The sequence below is a fragment of the Tympanuchus pallidicinctus genome, unplaced genomic scaffold, assembly GCF_026119805.1.
Source record: "Tympanuchus pallidicinctus isolate F22 unplaced genomic scaffold, pur_lepc_1.0 scaffold39, whole genome shotgun sequence".
NCBI classification, from domain to species: Eukaryota; Metazoa; Chordata; class Aves; order Galliformes; family Phasianidae; genus Tympanuchus; species Tympanuchus pallidicinctus.
Genome location: NW_026294757.1, coordinates 122,593 through 138,271, shown reverse-complemented (window position 1 = coordinate 138,271; position 15,679 = coordinate 122,593). Strand labels below are relative to the sequence as shown.

The window sequence follows — 15,679 nt, the reverse complement described above, 5'->3', positions numbered from 1 at the left end:
TGCTGCTCTGCTGTGTGTCCCTGCAGCAGCCAGGGATGGACAGCTGGATTTGTCCTGCTGGGCTGACCCCAGTGTTCCAGGATCCTGTGGATAGATCTGTGTTACCCATTCATCCTTAACTCCCAGAGAGGAACAGGAAAATAGATCTGTCAGAGCTGCGTGGCTGGGGTGGAAAGATGACAGGCAGGGACCCTGTGTGACAAGGGATGTCTTCAGCTCCATCTGCATTTCTGAGGGCTGGCAGGGCTGGAAGGATTAACCTGGGGATGTGCTAGTTAGGATCCTCTCCCTGCCTGTTTTGTACAGGTCCTGAAATCCTACAGATCTTGGGGAAAACACTGCTGGCAGCCAAGACCTCACCAGGCCTTGCTCTGGGGATCTCCTGAAACAGCATGGGAAGTTTCCTGCTGAAGAGAGCACTGGTTGTGTCAGCCTGGCAGACTGTGATGACAGTGCTTTGTCATCAGGTGCAGGTTTCAGAGGGGGTCAGGGTATTGGGCAGCCCCTGCTCTATACAGAACCTGATCCACAGAGGGATAGGATAAATGCTATTCCATCCCTCTGCAGGTATTCAAATCTCTCCCCTGCTAGTGAACATTGGGGTTCACTAGCAGATCAGGTTTTGTTTTTTTTTTTTTTTGTGGGGGAGCCAGACAGAGCAGGGGCTGCAGAATCCCCCCCGAGTAATGGGGCAGTGAAGGGTTAAGGCTCCTACAGCGCATACCCTATGCTGCCCTGCAGCCTGTTTTTCCCCTTTTTGCAAGTTGTTCCAAGCACGTTTGTAACAACCCGCCAGTGATGCACCCTTCAGCAAAAGTGGTTTGGGTCCAAAGATCAGTGCTGGGGCAAGTGACCTATCGGCAGCAAACACGAACCCGTGGGGTATAAAACTGCGGTGGAGCACGGGACAGCCTGAACCAGGCAGGAGGCTGTGTTGGAGGATGGAAACCCCCATGAACCTCCTGCATGATGCAGGCATCCAGGCGACACACTGGCTGCAGGAGCATTTCCAGGGCTCTCAGGATTGGTTCCTCTTTATCTCCTTTGCTGCAGACCTTAGGAACACTTTTTTTGTTCTTTTCCCTATCTGGTTCCACTTGTGTGAGCCAGTGGGCATCCGGCTTATCTGGGTGGCCGTGATCGGGGACTGGCTCAACCTCGTCTTCAAGTGGTGAGTAGCGCTGTGCTGCAGCTCGCTGCAGGTTCACCAACATGGCTGGATTAATATAGGCAGATGTGTGCCCAGTCCTGATGTACCACCTTATGCTCTAAGCATGTGATGGGGACAGGTGGCCTCTGCCTATGCTGGCACAATAGGATGGCTCCCCATAGCCTGAAAAGGCATGGAAAGAGCAGACATATCTTCTTCTCAGAACATCAGCTTGCTCCCAGGGCATTCCTGCTCCTTTTCTTAAGGGTTTGGGGATGGGGACAGGGACAGGTGCTGTCTGGGTGATATTTTGACGCCTTCCAGCTCCCAGCCAGAGCTGGAACCACAGCCCATTCTGGTGCCCAGGACGACCAAAGATCCCTTTCTACTTTCATTTCAGGATCCTGTTTGGTGAGAGGCCATACTGGTGGGTGCATGAAACTGATTATTACAGCAACACCTCTGCGCCGGCCATCCAGCAGTTCCCACTCACCTGCGAGACCGGCCCCGGTAGGGTCCCCTGCTCTGACAAAAGCAGTTGGCACTTTGCCCAGGGAACCAGGAATCCTTATCCTAGGCTGGGGTGGTGCTGGCACAGCCAGGGCTGTTATCTCAGCCATTATCACTGAGCTGTGGGGCCACTGCCATGCTCTGGTGCAGAGCAGACTCTTACCCTTGGTGTGTGCAGATGTGGCAATTTAGCACAAACTCTGCCTGTGCTGGGCTGCAGAGGCGGTGGGGACCTGGATCATCTTGTGATGGGGAAATGCTGAGAGCCCTGCTGTGGCTCACTTGGCAAAGAGAAGGTATTGAGGGGATATGATCAGTATCTGACGCAAGGAGGCCAGGATCCATTAGGTGGTGACCGGCACCAGAACAGGGAACATTGGCACAGGGAGTTCTATCTAACTGCGAGGAAGAACTTCTGTGATGTGAGAGTGGTGGAACTCTGGCACAGTTGCCCAGATTCGTGCTGGAGTCTCCTTCTTTGGAGATACCCAAACCCATCGGGACTCATTCCTGTGCAACCTGCTCTGGGGACACTGCTAGGAGGGGCCAGGAGAGGTCGGGGGGTTGAACTGGGAGAGCTCCAGAGGTCCCTTCTGCCTCCCGCAGTTCTGTGATTCTGTGCTCCCTGTGCCACGGTATCACCTGCCTGCAGGCTAGGAATGGGTGCTCAGTGTGGGAGCCCCTGGGGCACGAGGGTAGCAGGGACAGTCTGCTCTGAGGGGGCTGACCTAAGGCCTGCTTCTTACCCAGGGAGCCCCTCCGGCCATGCCATGGGTGCAGCAGGAGTGTACTACGTCATGGTGACTGCCCTGCTTTCCATCGCCATGGGCAAGAAGCAATCAAAAACACTGAAGTACTGGTGAGTGTATGCAAGCCCTGACCCCGAGATGAAAGGGATGCAGGTAGACCTGTTTAGGCAGCAGCACTACAATGCTCTGGCACCACTCAAAGTCCATGTTGGCAGCATGTGCCAGTTTTGGCACTGATGGAACTCTTTACCCCTTGCAGGATTCTGTGGATCATGCTGTGGACAGGGTTCTGGGCCGTTCAGGTCTGTGTCTGTCTGTCCCGTGTTTTCATCGCTGCCCACTTTCCACATCAGGTCATCGCAGGGGTCATATCTGGTGAGCTCACTTTGTTTCTGTCCCTTCAACAACTTAGCACACCCCTGTGCTCCCATTGTGTGCACGAGAAAGGAGCAGGCGCAAGCAAGAACTGCAGACAGTGGCTCTGCACTTGCTGCTGTTGAGAAGGAGCCTTTGTCCACGTGCCATTGGATGTGGGCTGGGGGGCATGGGAAGAGGAATTTGAGAGCGTAAGGGTGCAGCAGTGACTGTCAGGTCTGCACCGCACTCTGGAGCCGCTCTTAATCTCGCTCTGACTGCTAGTACCTCTTCTCCTGGCAGGCATGGCCGTGGCTGAGACCTTCCAGCACATCCATTCCATCTACCGTGCCAGCCTCCGCAGGTATCTGGGCGTCACCTTCTTCCTCTTCAGCTTCGCCTTGGGCTTCTACCTGCTACTGCGTGTGCTTGGTGTTGAATTGCTCTGGACTCTGGAGAAGGCACAGAGGTGGTGTGCCCGTCCTGAGTGGGTCCACATCGACACCACGCCTTTCGCCAGCCTTCTTCGCAACCTGGGCATCCTCTTTGGGCTGGGACTGGCCCTGAGTTCCCACATGTACCTGGAGAGCTGCCGCGGGAAGCAAGGCCACCAGCTGTCCTTCCGCCTAGGCTGTGCTGCCGCCTCGCTGCTGGTCCTGCACCTCTTTGATGCCTTCAAGCCGCCCTCGCACATGCAGCTGCTCTTCTATGTCCTTTCCTTCTGCAAGAGCGCAGCTGTGCCGCTGGCCACCGTCGGCCTCATCCCCTACTGCATCTCTCAGTTCCTGGCCACGCAGGACAAAAAGGGTGTCTAGGGGCAGGTAACAGTGTGGCCACCCTGGCTCAGGAACCACGGGATTGTGGGGGTTGTGCTGGTTTCTCTCCATTACAGCTTCAAGGGCTGACTCCAACATGGCGTGCATCCACGGTGCCAGATGCGCCACAGGTGCCTGTGGCACAAGGGACAGAGACAGCAGGAGCAAGGCACTGTCAGTTGTGGGTGCTCAAAGGCTGTGGCAAGGCAGCTCTGCAGGGGGACAGGTGGGAGATGGAAATAAGCACCAGCTCGTGGAAGCCCCCAGCCCCAAGGCTCCTCAGCCCCTGCCCAGTGCTCGCTTGTCAGTGAGAACCACTGCCCACTGTTCACTGCTGCGTGGAGCAGCTCTGGGTATGTGTGTGTATACATGCACGTACATGTAGTGCTGTGTCTCTAAACAAGGCGTATTTTATTAAAGATGAAGATGTATTTTATTGGCGAGTTCAGCTGTCTTGTGGGTCTGGGGATGGTGCCCAAGTGCCATCCCCAGGGACAGGGAAGCTGTTGGTGCTGAGGATATTCCTTCTCAGGTCCTGCTCCTGCCTGCTGCAAGACATGGCTGGAAGCACAAGGAAGAGGAAGAACCAGGCTTCTCCAAGTCTTCCTGCTGCCTTGAACATACAGGCATGTAATGGAGAACTCAGGAGTTCTCCTTGGGAAGGTGCAAGGAGGTATCCTGACTGAAGTTCAGCAGTGACTGCACAGAGGGCAGGGAGGCAAAGCTGCTTTTGTGCTCTTTGTTCAGGGACCCTGTATGCACCACATGCCAGCAATGAAAACACATCTGTGCCATCTCACTACTGAGGGCAGCAAGTAGAGCTTCAAGACCCAGCAGGTCTGTGTGGGGCCGGTGCAGTGCTGCTTGGCAATCCCACACCCCCTGTACCCTGCCCCATTAGCAGAACAGCTGACTGTGATAGGAGTGACTCCAGTACGTAAACCCACAAAGCACGCTTAAAGCTCATGACAGCAATCAGTGCATGTTGGCAACTGTCAGAGACAGCGCACGTACAAGGTGCATGCAGCCCAGATATGGTGTCTAATGCTGCATGCACAGGGTGATAAAGACCAAACAGCAAATCATTCGAGTCCCAAGTTAAAATCCCATCCAAAGCAAAGTGGGCTGTAAACATCTAGAGTTCAGCTGTGAAGCTTGCTTTTTACAGGAAAAGCTTCAATAGGAAGCTTACCTAGATTAGTAACTCCCAGGTTTCCACTGACTGGGAAAGGACAGTGTTGGCCAAGTTGTCAGTCTAGCTGGGCAAGGATGCAGCCAGCACCTCTGGGCACCCTGCGTGTCGGGAAAAAGGACTGCTGCTTCCCCTCCTCCTGCAGTAAAGTGTCACAACAGGAGCTGATGGCCTGCACAGCCTTGTCCCTTAGCCTGATCCTGCTACTCACAAACAGCTCAATAGCTGGCAGAGGGCTCTGCTGTTCATTGAGTGACAGCGCAACACAGGCAAGCGAGGAAACCATGTGAGGCTGCTGCTATCCTATACACTCATGATAAACATCTTTGAGATGGAGATTTGTCTGTCTCTATTTTTCTGTTTATTATGAACATCTGGACTAAACCTGCCATGCTGGTTCTAGGAGGGAAAAAAACAATACCTAGACCCATATCAGGTGTTTTTTGACCATGGCTCTTCAGTGCCCCTTTTGCTTCTGCAGCTGAAGTTATAGCAGCCTTGGGGACTGCTGGCAGAAATGGCAAGCTGGAGAGACATGGAGTAGTAGTCCTTCCTAACTACATGGGATTTTACATGAGATTTTTTTTGTCTTTATTTTCTGAGAGAGAACTTAGTGGAGATCATACAAAGCAGGGATGACAGCCCTACTTTTAAAATTCTTTCTTTATGCTTCATCTCTCTGTTGACTGATGAATTCTTGGAGCAGAGATTGCACTTCTCCTCGACGACTCATCTTGGTTGCCTTGCCCTGGTAGCGGCCTCGCTTCCCAGCTCCTTTGCCTTCCAGCAGCTCTGCCACCCTGCAGAAACGCCAGGACATGCTGAAGGCCACTCACTTGCAGAGGAAAGTAGCTTGCCCTTACATGCTCAGTGAGCAAAGAAGGCTCCATGCCCTAATTACACTGCTCAGCTGCTTGGGCAGAAGTCTCACTAATTTTAAAGAAAACATGAAACACAGTACCTGGGACCTAAATTCTCAACTGCTTCAACAGGGCCAGCTAGAAGAAAGAGTCCTGCTTCTTTTTCATCTCCCACAGTCAGGAACAGCAGGATTTCCTGTAGATGGAGAGAGGGACGATGCTCCCAAAGGGCCAGTGCCCTCCTTTTCCCATTAAGACATTAAAACAAGTAGTAAGTTTGTGCTCATTACTGAAACTCAATTTGGAGTAAAAGGGGAGGGAGCTTTTGAAGCTTTCAGACTGAATTGTACATTGTGGGAGACCGAGCAGGTACCAGAGTTAGGTTGTCCAAAGTCAGCATGTCCAAAGAGGATCTGCATGGCTTTTTGGGAGATAAGCTCTTCCACACTGCTCTGAATTTTCACTACTGCATTTTTTGACTATTGAGGATCCCCAGCACCCTGAGGCTGCTGGGAACCACAACCTCTTCTGCAAGGAAAGAGACTTGTATCTTGTGACCGTGGTGCAAATGGAAGCCTATCCAGCCTTGCTACAAAGTTGAATGACAACACCACTGGTGGCAGGTTAGTCTGTATCAACCACTCACCTCTTTCCCAATCTCATTAGCAATGATGTTCATAAACTCAGAGTCACCCTCTTTCCTGCATAGACAGGTAAAAAGCCACTTCAGAGGAAAAAAAAAAAAGTATACATATCCACACCAGAGTCCAAAACATTAATAACAAACTGCAGGCAATGACTCTCCAAGCTTAGCTTTTCTCAGTTTTCCATTTTGTTTGCTAAAGAATAACATTTCCACTAACATCAGAGAAGTTGAAAGGTAAGATCTACAAGCACAACCTATGATTGTGCCTGAGGTTTTGGTCTCTTGCAATCAGGCTGCAGATTATTTTCTTTCTATACATATGAATCCTTTTTATAATTTCTTGTGGGTATATTAGGAATTATTTGTTTAAGAAATCAGGCTCCTCAGTTTTATTTGAAAATACTGTGAGCAAAAAGACATGAGACAGACAATCATTTCTTAGCTACAGCATCAGAGGAATTCAGTAACTGAATTACTAACACATTTCTTTAACTATACAACCTTTCAGCAGGCCCAGACAGTTCTTTCCACCTTGTTTGTAGCTGTCCTTGAGAAATTTTTGACTTTTAAAAATATAACTGTCATAAACAGGCCTGAATAGGTGTCAAGGAAATGCAGCTCTCACAAATCATATACCATGGGTTCTTATCCTTTTTCCTGAACTCCTCCATACCTGTGTAACACAAACAGCGGACTTTGAACAGGTTTGCTTTTGAAATCCCGGGCTATCAAAACAGCAATGTCTCTTAGCAGGTTCAAATTATTCTGAAAGAAAAGTGAAGAAGCAGCACCACAGATGGTTAAGCCAGCGTGAACTCATTTGTGCTCGCAGAATTGGGAGCAGTTTTGATAAAAATGGACGCCTCATTTGAGGTCAGCTCTACAGGAAGCAGACAGTCTGCTTTCCTCAGCCAACCTCTTACCTTCTGAAGCAGTTTCACAGAACTCTGCAATCTCTTCACGGCCTCTACATGCTCACCTGGTCCATTTCTGAAAGAAAAAGGAAAATTTGGATCACTGCTCTCAAGTGGGTAATATATAATAAAAAACATCATGTAGAAGTACCTGAGACTTATGCTACATTTGTCAGAAGGAAAAATAAAGATGAAAGAACCAAAGTGAAAAGGGTATTACTTCAGCAGTGAGGTCAGGGCCTTCTCAGTATGGTGACTTTGTTCAACTGACTTCAGCACTCTATTTCCTGCCAGGAAAACCAAGTTGGTTTTGTTCTTTTTCCCTTTCTCTGTGCAAAGAAGTTTAATAACCTTAAACAGAAAAATACCCTGGTTAGAAAAGGAGAATGGTATTTTGCTTTTATCCTCATAGGTGGTCACCTCTGCCCATTTTCCCTCCAGGACAATTTCAAGCAGACCCTGTACCTCCAGGATTTCTGCTGTCCTTGAGCTGTATGTGTGTGCTGAGGGCTCCTGGAGGTAACGTGGCTGCAGCCCCCTACCTGCAAGTCACTCAGGTTGGAGACATGAGTCCCGCAGCACATGTTGGAGTCTATGCCTTCAATGTCTACAACTCGAACTGGCCCCGTGTGGTCACCTGGTAAGCCACGGCTTCTCACCTAGCAGAGCAGGAGAATGGCAGACAAACCAATATCCATGCTGCAAGTGCTTTGGTCCCATGGGTATTGCCAGCTTCCTTCACTCCCATCACTTACTGTTTCAATCTCAGAGTCATCTGCAGCCAACTCCCGCACTGTCACAGGTATCCTCTCTCGGATCTTCTCATTCACGCTCTGCTCCAGCGCTGCCATTTGCTCTGTGGTCATGGAAGGGGTGTCCAGCTCAATGACACTCTGCTGCCGGCCCAGCTCCCTGCACAGATGAAGAACATCTGCTGCTGTGAAGAGCAGATGGAAGATCCCTCCAGGCAGCACCAAGTGCCACCTGAGAGGAGCTACTGGGAATGTGACTGAAACCAAATGCTTCTCTCCCTGCTATTTAAAGGGCATCTGATGCAATCATGCCCATGCAACAGGACAAGAGAAAGCAAGCAGTTTACACAGCTTGTCTTATTTCAGCCCAGGCCATCTGAGCTTAGGCGAAATATCGCAGCATATGCTGCTTTCCATTACCAACGTGCACCCCCTTCTGGCCTGGTGGCACACACACCAGGTGAGGCTAAGGTTAATGGCTGCTTTTCCAGCTCACCATGAAGTTGTTTTGAATCCAAACATCCGCTCTGCCATGGCAGTGATGAGGTGCTGTCCTGGAAGAGATGTGCAAGCAGTGGCTTTGAGCTCGGGATGCAGGAAAGGGTCCTCCACCAAACCGCACAGTTATTCTACCGACGTTCCCCGCGGTGTTTGGGCCCGGCCCAGGCGCTGGGAGGCTGCTGGCGGCAGGTGGGGGGGCAGCTGTCATCGGGTGGCCCTGCGGAAACCCCGGGGCACCACGGTGCACTTCGAGCGTCTCCGGCGCACCGCGCGTCGCCTCCAGCCCCGCGAAGCCGCCTTACAAGCACGGTGGGGACAACCGGGGGGGGCGGGAGGGAACTGGCGGGCGAACCGGGAAGGGACGAAGCGCGCGCCGCCCTCCTCACCCGCCCGGCCCCGCACCCGAATGCTGCTGCATGTGATCGAAGCGGCGCTCCCAGTCCAACGACAGCAGCACGGCGCTGCCCGGCTCCAGCGCCGTCTCCACGAAGTGTACGGCCTGGGCGCCGCGCCGGGTGACGCGCAGCACCGGGACGGCGCCGATAAGGCCGCGGTCATCGGGCTGCGGAGACAAAGAGCCGTCGTCCGGGCCCGGCCGCGCCGCCCCGCTCCTCGCCCGGCCCCGGCCGTACCTGCCCGCCGCCCTCGGGGAAGAGGATCGTGTCCTCCAGCACCACCTGGAAGCCGCGCGTCGGCTCCCCGCCGCCCTCGGGCCGCAGCTCGGCCTCCCGGCACGACACCACCCTCGTGGCGAACTGCAACGCAGAGGCGGCGGCACCGTGAGGGGCCGGGATGGACCGGGCCGCGCGGCGCCGCCAGCCCCGCTGCTACCTGCCGGGCCCAGCTGTCCCGCTGGCAATGGAACACCATAGCGGAGGCCCGGGCTGCGTAGAGAGGGCGAGTGACGGCGGCCGGACGGCAGAGGGAGGAACTTGCGGCTGGCGGGCGGGGCTGGCAGAGCGGCGGACCCGGCTCGGAGCGCGCTGCCGATGGGCGGAGCTCCGCCTCTCAAGGCGCTGCCCTCCCGTCCCGCGGATCCCCGAGCTCACGGCACGCCGTGGCGCATCGCGGCAGCACTTCGCGTTTATTGACTCGCGCGTACTCGGCCCCGGAGAGCCTGCAGCTCTCGCCGCCGTGCACTGGGCTCCGCCGCTCCCTTCCGCAAACCGGCGTCATCCCTCGGTACTCCGCTTTCTTCGCCCGTGTCCCGGCTCGTTGCTGTGCGCTGCTTTGTGGAGCCGTGCTTCAGAGGTCGTCCTGCGGAGGGATGAGGAGTGTGGTGGGAGGAGGCCAGCGGCAACCACCCGGTGCTGTCCGGGAGCCCCTAGGTGCATCCCCACAGCACACTGCAACCCAGGGGGCAGCAGCTGGAGCAAGAAGAGTGCCAGGGACTTCTGGAGTGCCTGGGGAATAGAACTCCGAGGCTCTACTCACATCCAGGTCATCCATGGTCGGAGGAGGGGCTTTGTCCGTCACCTTCTGCAGGAGCTGGATAGGGAACAAAGGTCTGTGGGAACGACACAGCTGGCTGTCCCCCAACGTGCCAAGCAACCTGTGCACACAAAACCAGGCTCACCTCTGCATACTCCTCCACCATGGCCCTCTCCACCTCCTCGTCCCCTTCCCAGTCTCGCCAGTTGTCAAAGTCAACGGAGAGCCAGGCTGGCTGTGGGCAGAGAGTATCCCCTGAGGAAGGAAGCAGTGTGGCCCTGACCTCACACAGAGCAAGCATGGGCTACTCCTGCATAGGAGAATGTCCCTGTGGCTGCAGGGGCCAGTCCTGACCCTACCCACATCGAGGATGGGAATGCCACATCTTCCTCAAAGCACTTAAGTGAGCTGATAGGGAGCAGGAGGCATTCCTGTGTCTGCTTACTGAGAGCTCTATTTTGGGGTGGCTGTATCAGGATCAGGGTGTCTGTCCTGGGGGCACGTGGAACCCAGAAAGCCACTGTACTGGGTACAGTCAGCCGCAAAGGCTCTCCTTACTGCCCAGCACCATATGCACCTTGATGTTTTCCTTGGTGATGCGGGGCCAGGCCACTTTCTCTTTCCACTTCCTCATAAAGCACGTGATGGAGCGGTCAGAGCGCTTCTCTCGTGAGTCCTGCCAAGAGATGAGGATGTTTCCCCTCATTGTCTGCTGTGTTCCTCTCTAATCCACAGCAGATACACAGAGGATCAAAGCTCAGCCACACTTGGGCTGTGGTACACAGAACCATGCAGAAGAGTTGTTTGCAGCCCAGCACTGTGCTGCATGTGACAGACTCAGGATCAGGTTTTCCAGGCTTGTGCTCAACCCACTCAGGCTCTCAGAAAATGAACAGAATCCAACTCTAAGCTGCACTGCTCAGGACAGCACAGGCTCTGTTCGATTCTGAGCATGATGCAGGCTGTCAAGGAATGGCTTGCTGGGGAGAAGTCTCACCTTGGAGTTCACTCTGGCATACAAATTGATCTCATTGTAGAATTCTACTCCATCTGCGTTTCTGCAACTGCCAAAATACAGATACCTGGTTTAGAACAGAGCTGACCATATGCTTCACTGGCTCACACAGGGTCCTCCTGCCCCCAAGATCCCCACAGCTCCAGACCTATAGCCCACCTGAACACCAATCGGTGATCCTCGATGATGACCTGAACATCTGTGCTGTCCTCCACGCAGAACTCCAGGAAAACATACCGCGGGCGGTCATACCACAACGTCTTTGCGTGTTGCCTGGGAAAACATGGGCTGTGGGTACTTCCATAGAACCTTCAGTGCAGCAAAGACAGACTGCGCATCAGGCACGAGCAGAGATTTGGGCCAAAGCCTAGTTGGACCCCTCGCAGGCTGCGCTGTAGGCACCACGAGGCCGGTGGCAGCAAGCACACCCAAGTGCACAGCACCCGCAGGCTGCAGCAGGCCACGATCGGCCACCCCTGCCGTGTCCGTCACCAGCAGCGGCTGTCCTGGGGCCCTGCCCGGGGCCTGGTTTGGGTGTTGCCTCAGGCTTTTTTTTGGGTGTTGCCCCAGTGTGTTTGGGACTCGACCGGGCGCTGTCCCGGGACCCCGCCACGCGCAGTCCCGCAGAACGGGCCCGCTCACCTCGCCATGTCGGTGCTCTCCCCGCACTATTTCGGACCTCCGGGAACGGGGCCGGTCGTTTTCCTCCCGGTCCCTCCGAGCCTCAAGGGGGCGCTCTGGCAGCTCGCGTCAGGGGCCGCGCCCTCTTGCCGCGTCCTGGTTCCGCGCTGCCCCGCCCCACCCGCGCCGCGGCGAGAAGATGGCGGCGGCTGTGCGGCGTAGGTGGCGGCCATAATGGAACCGGAAAGCGGCCTGCTGGGCCCAGGGGAGCGTTGGGCGCCGGTGGGCGCTGTGACGGTGGAGCAGCAGGAAGAAGAAGAAGAAGAAGAAGAAGAAGAGACGGCGGCGGGGTCGCCGCGGTCGGTGCCGCGGTTGCGGGCTGAGCGGCGCCGCCTGCACGGGGCGCTGCTGGCGCTGGCCTCGCACTTCGCGCAGGTGCAGTTCCGGCTGCGGCAGGTGGCCAGGGCCGGCCCGGCTGAGCAGCAGCGACTGCTCCGCGACCTTGAGGACTTCGCCTTCCGTGGCTGCCCCGCGCCGCTGGCCCACGGGCTCGGGGATGGCCCAGTGAGTGCGCGGGGCGCGGTGGGGCCGGGCGCCCTGATGGGGCCGATGGCGTCTCGTGTGCTGGGCTCTCCTAAGAGGCCTGTAGGAAAGCTGTGGCGTGACGGTGCCAGGACGGAGGGTAGTGGCCGTAGGATAGTGGCCTAGCAGAGGCTGCTCAGGGAATCTAGGGTTGCCCCGTCCTCGGAATTGTTTGAGGCCAGGTTGAATGGGGCTTTGGGCAATGTCCCTCCTGCGGCAGAGGGTGGAGCTGGATGGTCTTCCAGCCTTGACAGCGCTGTGATTCTCTGACTTGTTTAAAATCCAGTTAGCAACAGCTGTTCCCCTTCCCCCTGCTGCGATGGGCATCTGAGGTAAGGAGTGGTTGTTACAGCTGCCCAGCACTGCTCTGGCCAGCGGTGTTGTACTATACCAGATGTGTGTGTGATAGAGCTTGTCTGCAGAGGTTCTTGTTTGTCATGTGAGTTGATGTGACCAGTACCTTTCCTTGATGTGCAGGCATGCCTTTTTTTTTTTTTTTTTTAAATTACTTGTAATGTTCACCAATTGATTGCTTGAACTGGAAACATTCCTCATATCACAGACCTGTACTGTGGGGCTGGCCTCCAATGGTGAATGTTTAATTTTATTTACTGACAACTTTTTTGTCAGAGTGAGCAAGAGAAGCAAGAGCGAATTGAGGTCCAGAAGGAAAAGCAAAGAGAGCTGATCTTGCAGCTTAAGACACAGCTGGATGACCTAGAAACATTTGCATACCAGGAGGGCAGCTATGACTCTCTTCCACAGTCTGTGGTTATGGAAAGGCAACGGGTAAGGCTCCAGAGGTTCTGTATTGCTCACAGTCATTAGTAATACAGTATCAATAGTTAGCCTGCATGCATGTGTGCAGTCTTGTCGTCTGTTGTGATTTTTATCGTGTGACAAAGAAGCCTATTTCCAAGGTAGTGAGTGGAGTATCTTGGAGGTTGTGGACACTTGTGCCACATACTGAAGCGATACAACTGACTGATGTTTTGCAGATGATTATAGATGAATTGATCAAGAAGCTGGACATGAACTTGAGTGAAGATATTGCAACACTCTCTCCAGAAGAACTGCGGCAGCGTGTGGATACTGCCATAGCACAGATTGTTAATCCAGCTCGGGTGAAGGAACAGTTGGTGGAACAACTAAAGACACAAATAAGGGACCTTGAAATGTTTATCAACTTCATTCAAGGTCAGTGCTCAGTTTTTAGACAAGTAGATTGAATTGATGTATAATTCTGACATAGTTATGAAGAGGGAGTCTGCAGATGTCAAAGGATGTTCAGAGCTGGTGGTGGATAGAAACAAACTGCCAAGCAAGGAGCAGAGTGGTTTAAGGGAGTACTGACCTTTATATGTGGGATATACAGTCTAAATTCACAAGTGTGAAATTCTTGTTCTAGATGAAGTTGGAGGTTCTGGTAAGGCGGAAGATGGACACTGTGAGTGTGCAGGCAGAAAAGATGGTGGTGGTTCCTACAAACCAAATATCTGGTCTTCTGGAAACAGAGGTAGGCACTGCTTGGCATGAAGGTTTGTTTGTCTCTTTATTGCTGTCACTCATTTGATGTTCATGGAGCATGAACTAGCATCCAGGTATATTAGCATGTTTTTAAAGTGTTTTTTTATTTCTATTATTTATAAATTTTATTGACAGAAGGTCTGTGTACAATTCTTTTGCCCTTCTTAAAAGCATGTTGATTCCTTAATGAGAAAACGTGTGGTTTTTTTACTTTCTTTTCTAACCTGAGCAGTGAACCCAGAAGATGCCAAAAAGTTGCGAGAAACAGGCCTGCACCTCATGCGTCGCATGCTTGCTGTGCTACAGATATTTGCTGTTAGTCAGTTTGGTTGTGCCACTGGTCAAATTCCTCGCAGCCTCTGGCAGAAGGACCAAGCCAACAAGGACTATTCTCCCTTAATTAAGAAACTGGAGCTGTCGGTAGACCGGGTGAGGCAGCTAGCTTTGAAACACCAGCAGGGTGACCACGTTATCAGTTCTTCCGATCTGCAGGATGTTTCATTAGGAGGGAGAGATGAACTGACTCTGGCTGTGCGGAAGGAGCTGACCATTGCTTTGCGAGATCTGATGGCTCATGGGCTCTGTGCCTCTTCTCAAGGGATGAGCCTGGTGTTGGCACCCATTGCATGCTTAATTCCTGCATTCACCTCCTCACCACAGACCATGCACCCCTGGGAACTCTTTGTGGAGTATTACAAAACTAAAAATGGACAGGCCTTTGTGGAGTCTCCAGCTCGCAAGCTGTCCCAGTCCTTTGCCTTGCCTGTGACAGGAGGAGTCACCATCACACCCAAACAGAGCCTGCTGACAGCAGTTCATACAGTTCTCACTGAGCATAACCCCTTCAAGCGCAGTGCAGACTCTGAACTGAAAGCTCTAGTGTGTATGGCGCTAAACGAGCAGCGCTTGGTCTCCTGGGTAAACCTGATCTGCAAATCTGGAGCTTTGGTGCAATCTCACTACCACCCGTGGAGCTACATGGTAAACACAGGCTTTGAGAGTGCACTTAATATCCTCAGTCGTCTGAGCAACTTGAAGTTCAACCTCCCGGTTGACCTGGCTGTCCGGCAGCTGAAGAACATCAAAGATGCTTTCTGATGTATTTTTATTTTAGATCATCCACTTTTCACAAGTGAGCAGCTGTTGATCTCCAGAAGCCTAGCTTTTTTTTTTTTTTTTTTTTTTTTTTTTTTTTTTTTTTTCCCTTAAGACTGAATTCTGCTCTTTGAAATCAATACTTGCTTTTAGGAAAATCTTGATGCTGGTGGCTGGGTGCGGTATGGCACTTTATCCTGCCCTTCTTATGCAGTTCTGAATGGCAAAATTGGTGAGCAGATTTATGCCGTGCCGGGTGCTGGATGGGTGCAGGAGGGTCCTGACCACGGAGCCTGTCCACGGGAGCACAGTGCATCTGAGCTGTTGTGCTGCATCTGCACGCTTATTTCAAAATCTGTGGTCTAAATGGTGCCAGTTTGAGATACCTCTCAGGAGAAGTGAGGCAGTCTGATGTCTGCTTGGGAGTGGGAGTTTGGTTGCTTATGTTTGATGTGGCTGCGCAGGGGTGAGGGATTTGTTTTTCCCAGTGTGAATGTAAGAACTGGGGGCAAATCCTGCTGAGGAACTGGGTATGCACTGAACCAGCAATATTCAGGCTGCTGGATGAGGGAGCTGACATTCAAATTACTTTGCAAGCATCCCAGAAGATCCTTTTCTGAAACTTCTGTGCAGAGATCAGAGCACCAGGGCTGTGGTATTCCACAGCAGATGTATTAAACTGCTCTAATTAGTGTCTGTGTGGGGAAAATCCATTTCCAGTGACTGTGTTTTAATTTGCGTTGGTTATTAGCCCTTGTGATGCAGGTGTAGTGGCTCACTTGGCTTTGTAATATTTATAATATCATTGTAACGTATCTGCAGTTCCTGATGGCGTTAGGATTTTTGTGTCTGCTGTAACAGCACCTCCCCTGCTGGGCGTGGACTGTGCTGCTGCAAGGGATCCTGAAATGAAATTGCGAGAAGAGCGCTGCCTTACAATGCAGCGTTAGTCAACACTGCACTGA

General features: G+C 52.9%; 3 protein-coding genes across 6 annotated transcripts; 2 read left to right on the top strand and 1 right to left on the bottom strand.

Annotated features, from left to right (window-relative positions):
* Positions 1 to 898: 898 nt before the first annotated feature.
* G6PC1 (glucose-6-phosphatase catalytic subunit 1) lies at positions 899 to 4,014 on the top strand. The gene is made up of 5 exons (XM_052700209.1): positions 899 to 1,171; positions 1,551 to 1,660; positions 2,411 to 2,519; positions 2,669 to 2,784; positions 3,067 to 4,014. The coding sequence occupies exons 1-5, from the start codon at positions 942 to 944 to the stop codon at positions 3,576 to 3,578; spliced, it is 1,077 nt and encodes a 358-aa protein (XP_052556169.1). The 5' UTR covers positions 899 to 941; the 3' UTR covers positions 3,579 to 4,014.
* A 1,323-nt stretch (positions 4,015 to 5,337) lies between these two features.
* On the bottom strand, positions 5,338 to 11,658 carry LOC128089113 (putative protein PTGES3L). Of its 4 annotated transcripts, XM_052700208.1 has the most exons (17): positions 11,532 to 11,649; positions 11,049 to 11,198; positions 10,872 to 10,938; positions 10,452 to 10,550; positions 10,020 to 10,109; positions 9,878 to 9,931; positions 9,076 to 9,198; positions 8,846 to 9,005; positions 8,439 to 8,496; positions 7,946 to 8,102; positions 7,733 to 7,849; positions 7,411 to 7,541; positions 7,200 to 7,266; positions 6,950 to 7,041; positions 6,277 to 6,331; positions 5,732 to 5,826; positions 5,338 to 5,570 (listed from the first exon to the last, which is right to left on the bottom strand). In XM_052700208.1, the coding sequence occupies exons 1-17, from the start codon at positions 11,537 to 11,539 to the stop codon at positions 5,435 to 5,437; spliced, it is 1,659 nt and encodes a 552-aa protein (XP_052556168.1). In that variant the 5' UTR covers positions 11,540 to 11,649; the 3' UTR covers positions 5,338 to 5,434. The 4 variants fall into 4 exon arrangements, with proteins under 4 accessions (XP_052556168.1, XP_052556165.1, XP_052556167.1 ...); XM_052700205.1 differs by lacking the exons at positions 9,878 to 9,931; positions 10,020 to 10,109; positions 10,452 to 10,550; ... (1 more) ...; positions 11,049 to 11,198; positions 11,532 to 11,649 and adding an exon at positions 9,275 to 9,411; XM_052700207.1 differs by lacking the exons at positions 5,338 to 5,570; positions 5,732 to 5,826; positions 6,277 to 6,331; ... (6 more) ...; positions 8,846 to 9,005; positions 9,076 to 9,198 and adding an exon at positions 9,509 to 9,700 and having other exon boundaries at positions 11,049 to 11,162; positions 11,532 to 11,658.
* A 22-nt stretch (positions 11,659 to 11,680) lies between these two features.
* Positions 11,681 to 15,427, top strand: RUNDC1 (RUN domain containing 1). Its single transcript, XM_052700203.1, has 5 exons — positions 11,681 to 12,074; positions 12,723 to 12,881; positions 13,091 to 13,289; positions 13,501 to 13,608; positions 13,852 to 15,427. Exons 1-5 carry the CDS (start codon positions 11,745 to 11,747, stop codon positions 14,715 to 14,717), a joined length of 1,662 nt encoding a protein of 553 aa, XP_052556163.1. The 5' UTR covers positions 11,681 to 11,744; the 3' UTR covers positions 14,718 to 15,427.
* Positions 15,428 to 15,679: the final 252 nt, after the last annotated feature.

Excerpts from the sequence above, each read along its gene's own strand:
- G6PC1 (XM_052700209.1), top strand. The coding sequence starts at position 942 with ATGGAAACCCCCATGAACCTCCTGCATGATGCAGGCATCCAGGCGACA. Across the intron at positions 1,661-2,410 it reads CACCTGCGAGACCGGCCCCG|GGAGCCCCTCCGGCCATGCC; the intron begins GTAGGGTCCCCT and ends CTTCTTACCCAG. Across the intron at positions 2,785-3,066 it reads CATCGCAGGGGTCATATCTG|GCATGGCCGTGGCTGAGACC; the intron begins GTGAGCTCACTT and ends TTCTCCTGGCAG.
- LOC128089113 (XM_052700208.1), bottom strand. Across the intron at positions 8,497-8,845 it reads TCACATGCAGCAGCATTCGG|GACAGCACCTCATCACTGCC; the intron begins GTGCGGGGCCGG and ends CATCTCTTCCAG. Across the intron at positions 7,542-7,732 it reads CCAACCTGAGTGACTTGCAG|GTTATTAAACTTCTTTGCAC; the intron begins GTAGGGGGCTGC and ends TTTCTGTTTAAG.
- RUNDC1 (XM_052700203.1), top strand. The coding sequence starts at position 11,745 with ATGGAACCGGAAAGCGGCCTGCTGGGCCCAGGGGAGCGTTGGGCGCCG. Across the intron at positions 12,075-12,722 it reads ACGGGCTCGGGGATGGCCCA|AGTGAGCAAGAGAAGCAAGA; the intron begins GTGAGTGCGCGG and ends CTTTTTTGTCAG. Across the intron at positions 12,882-13,090 it reads TGGTTATGGAAAGGCAACGG|ATGATTATAGATGAATTGAT; the intron begins GTAAGGCTCCAG and ends GATGTTTTGCAG.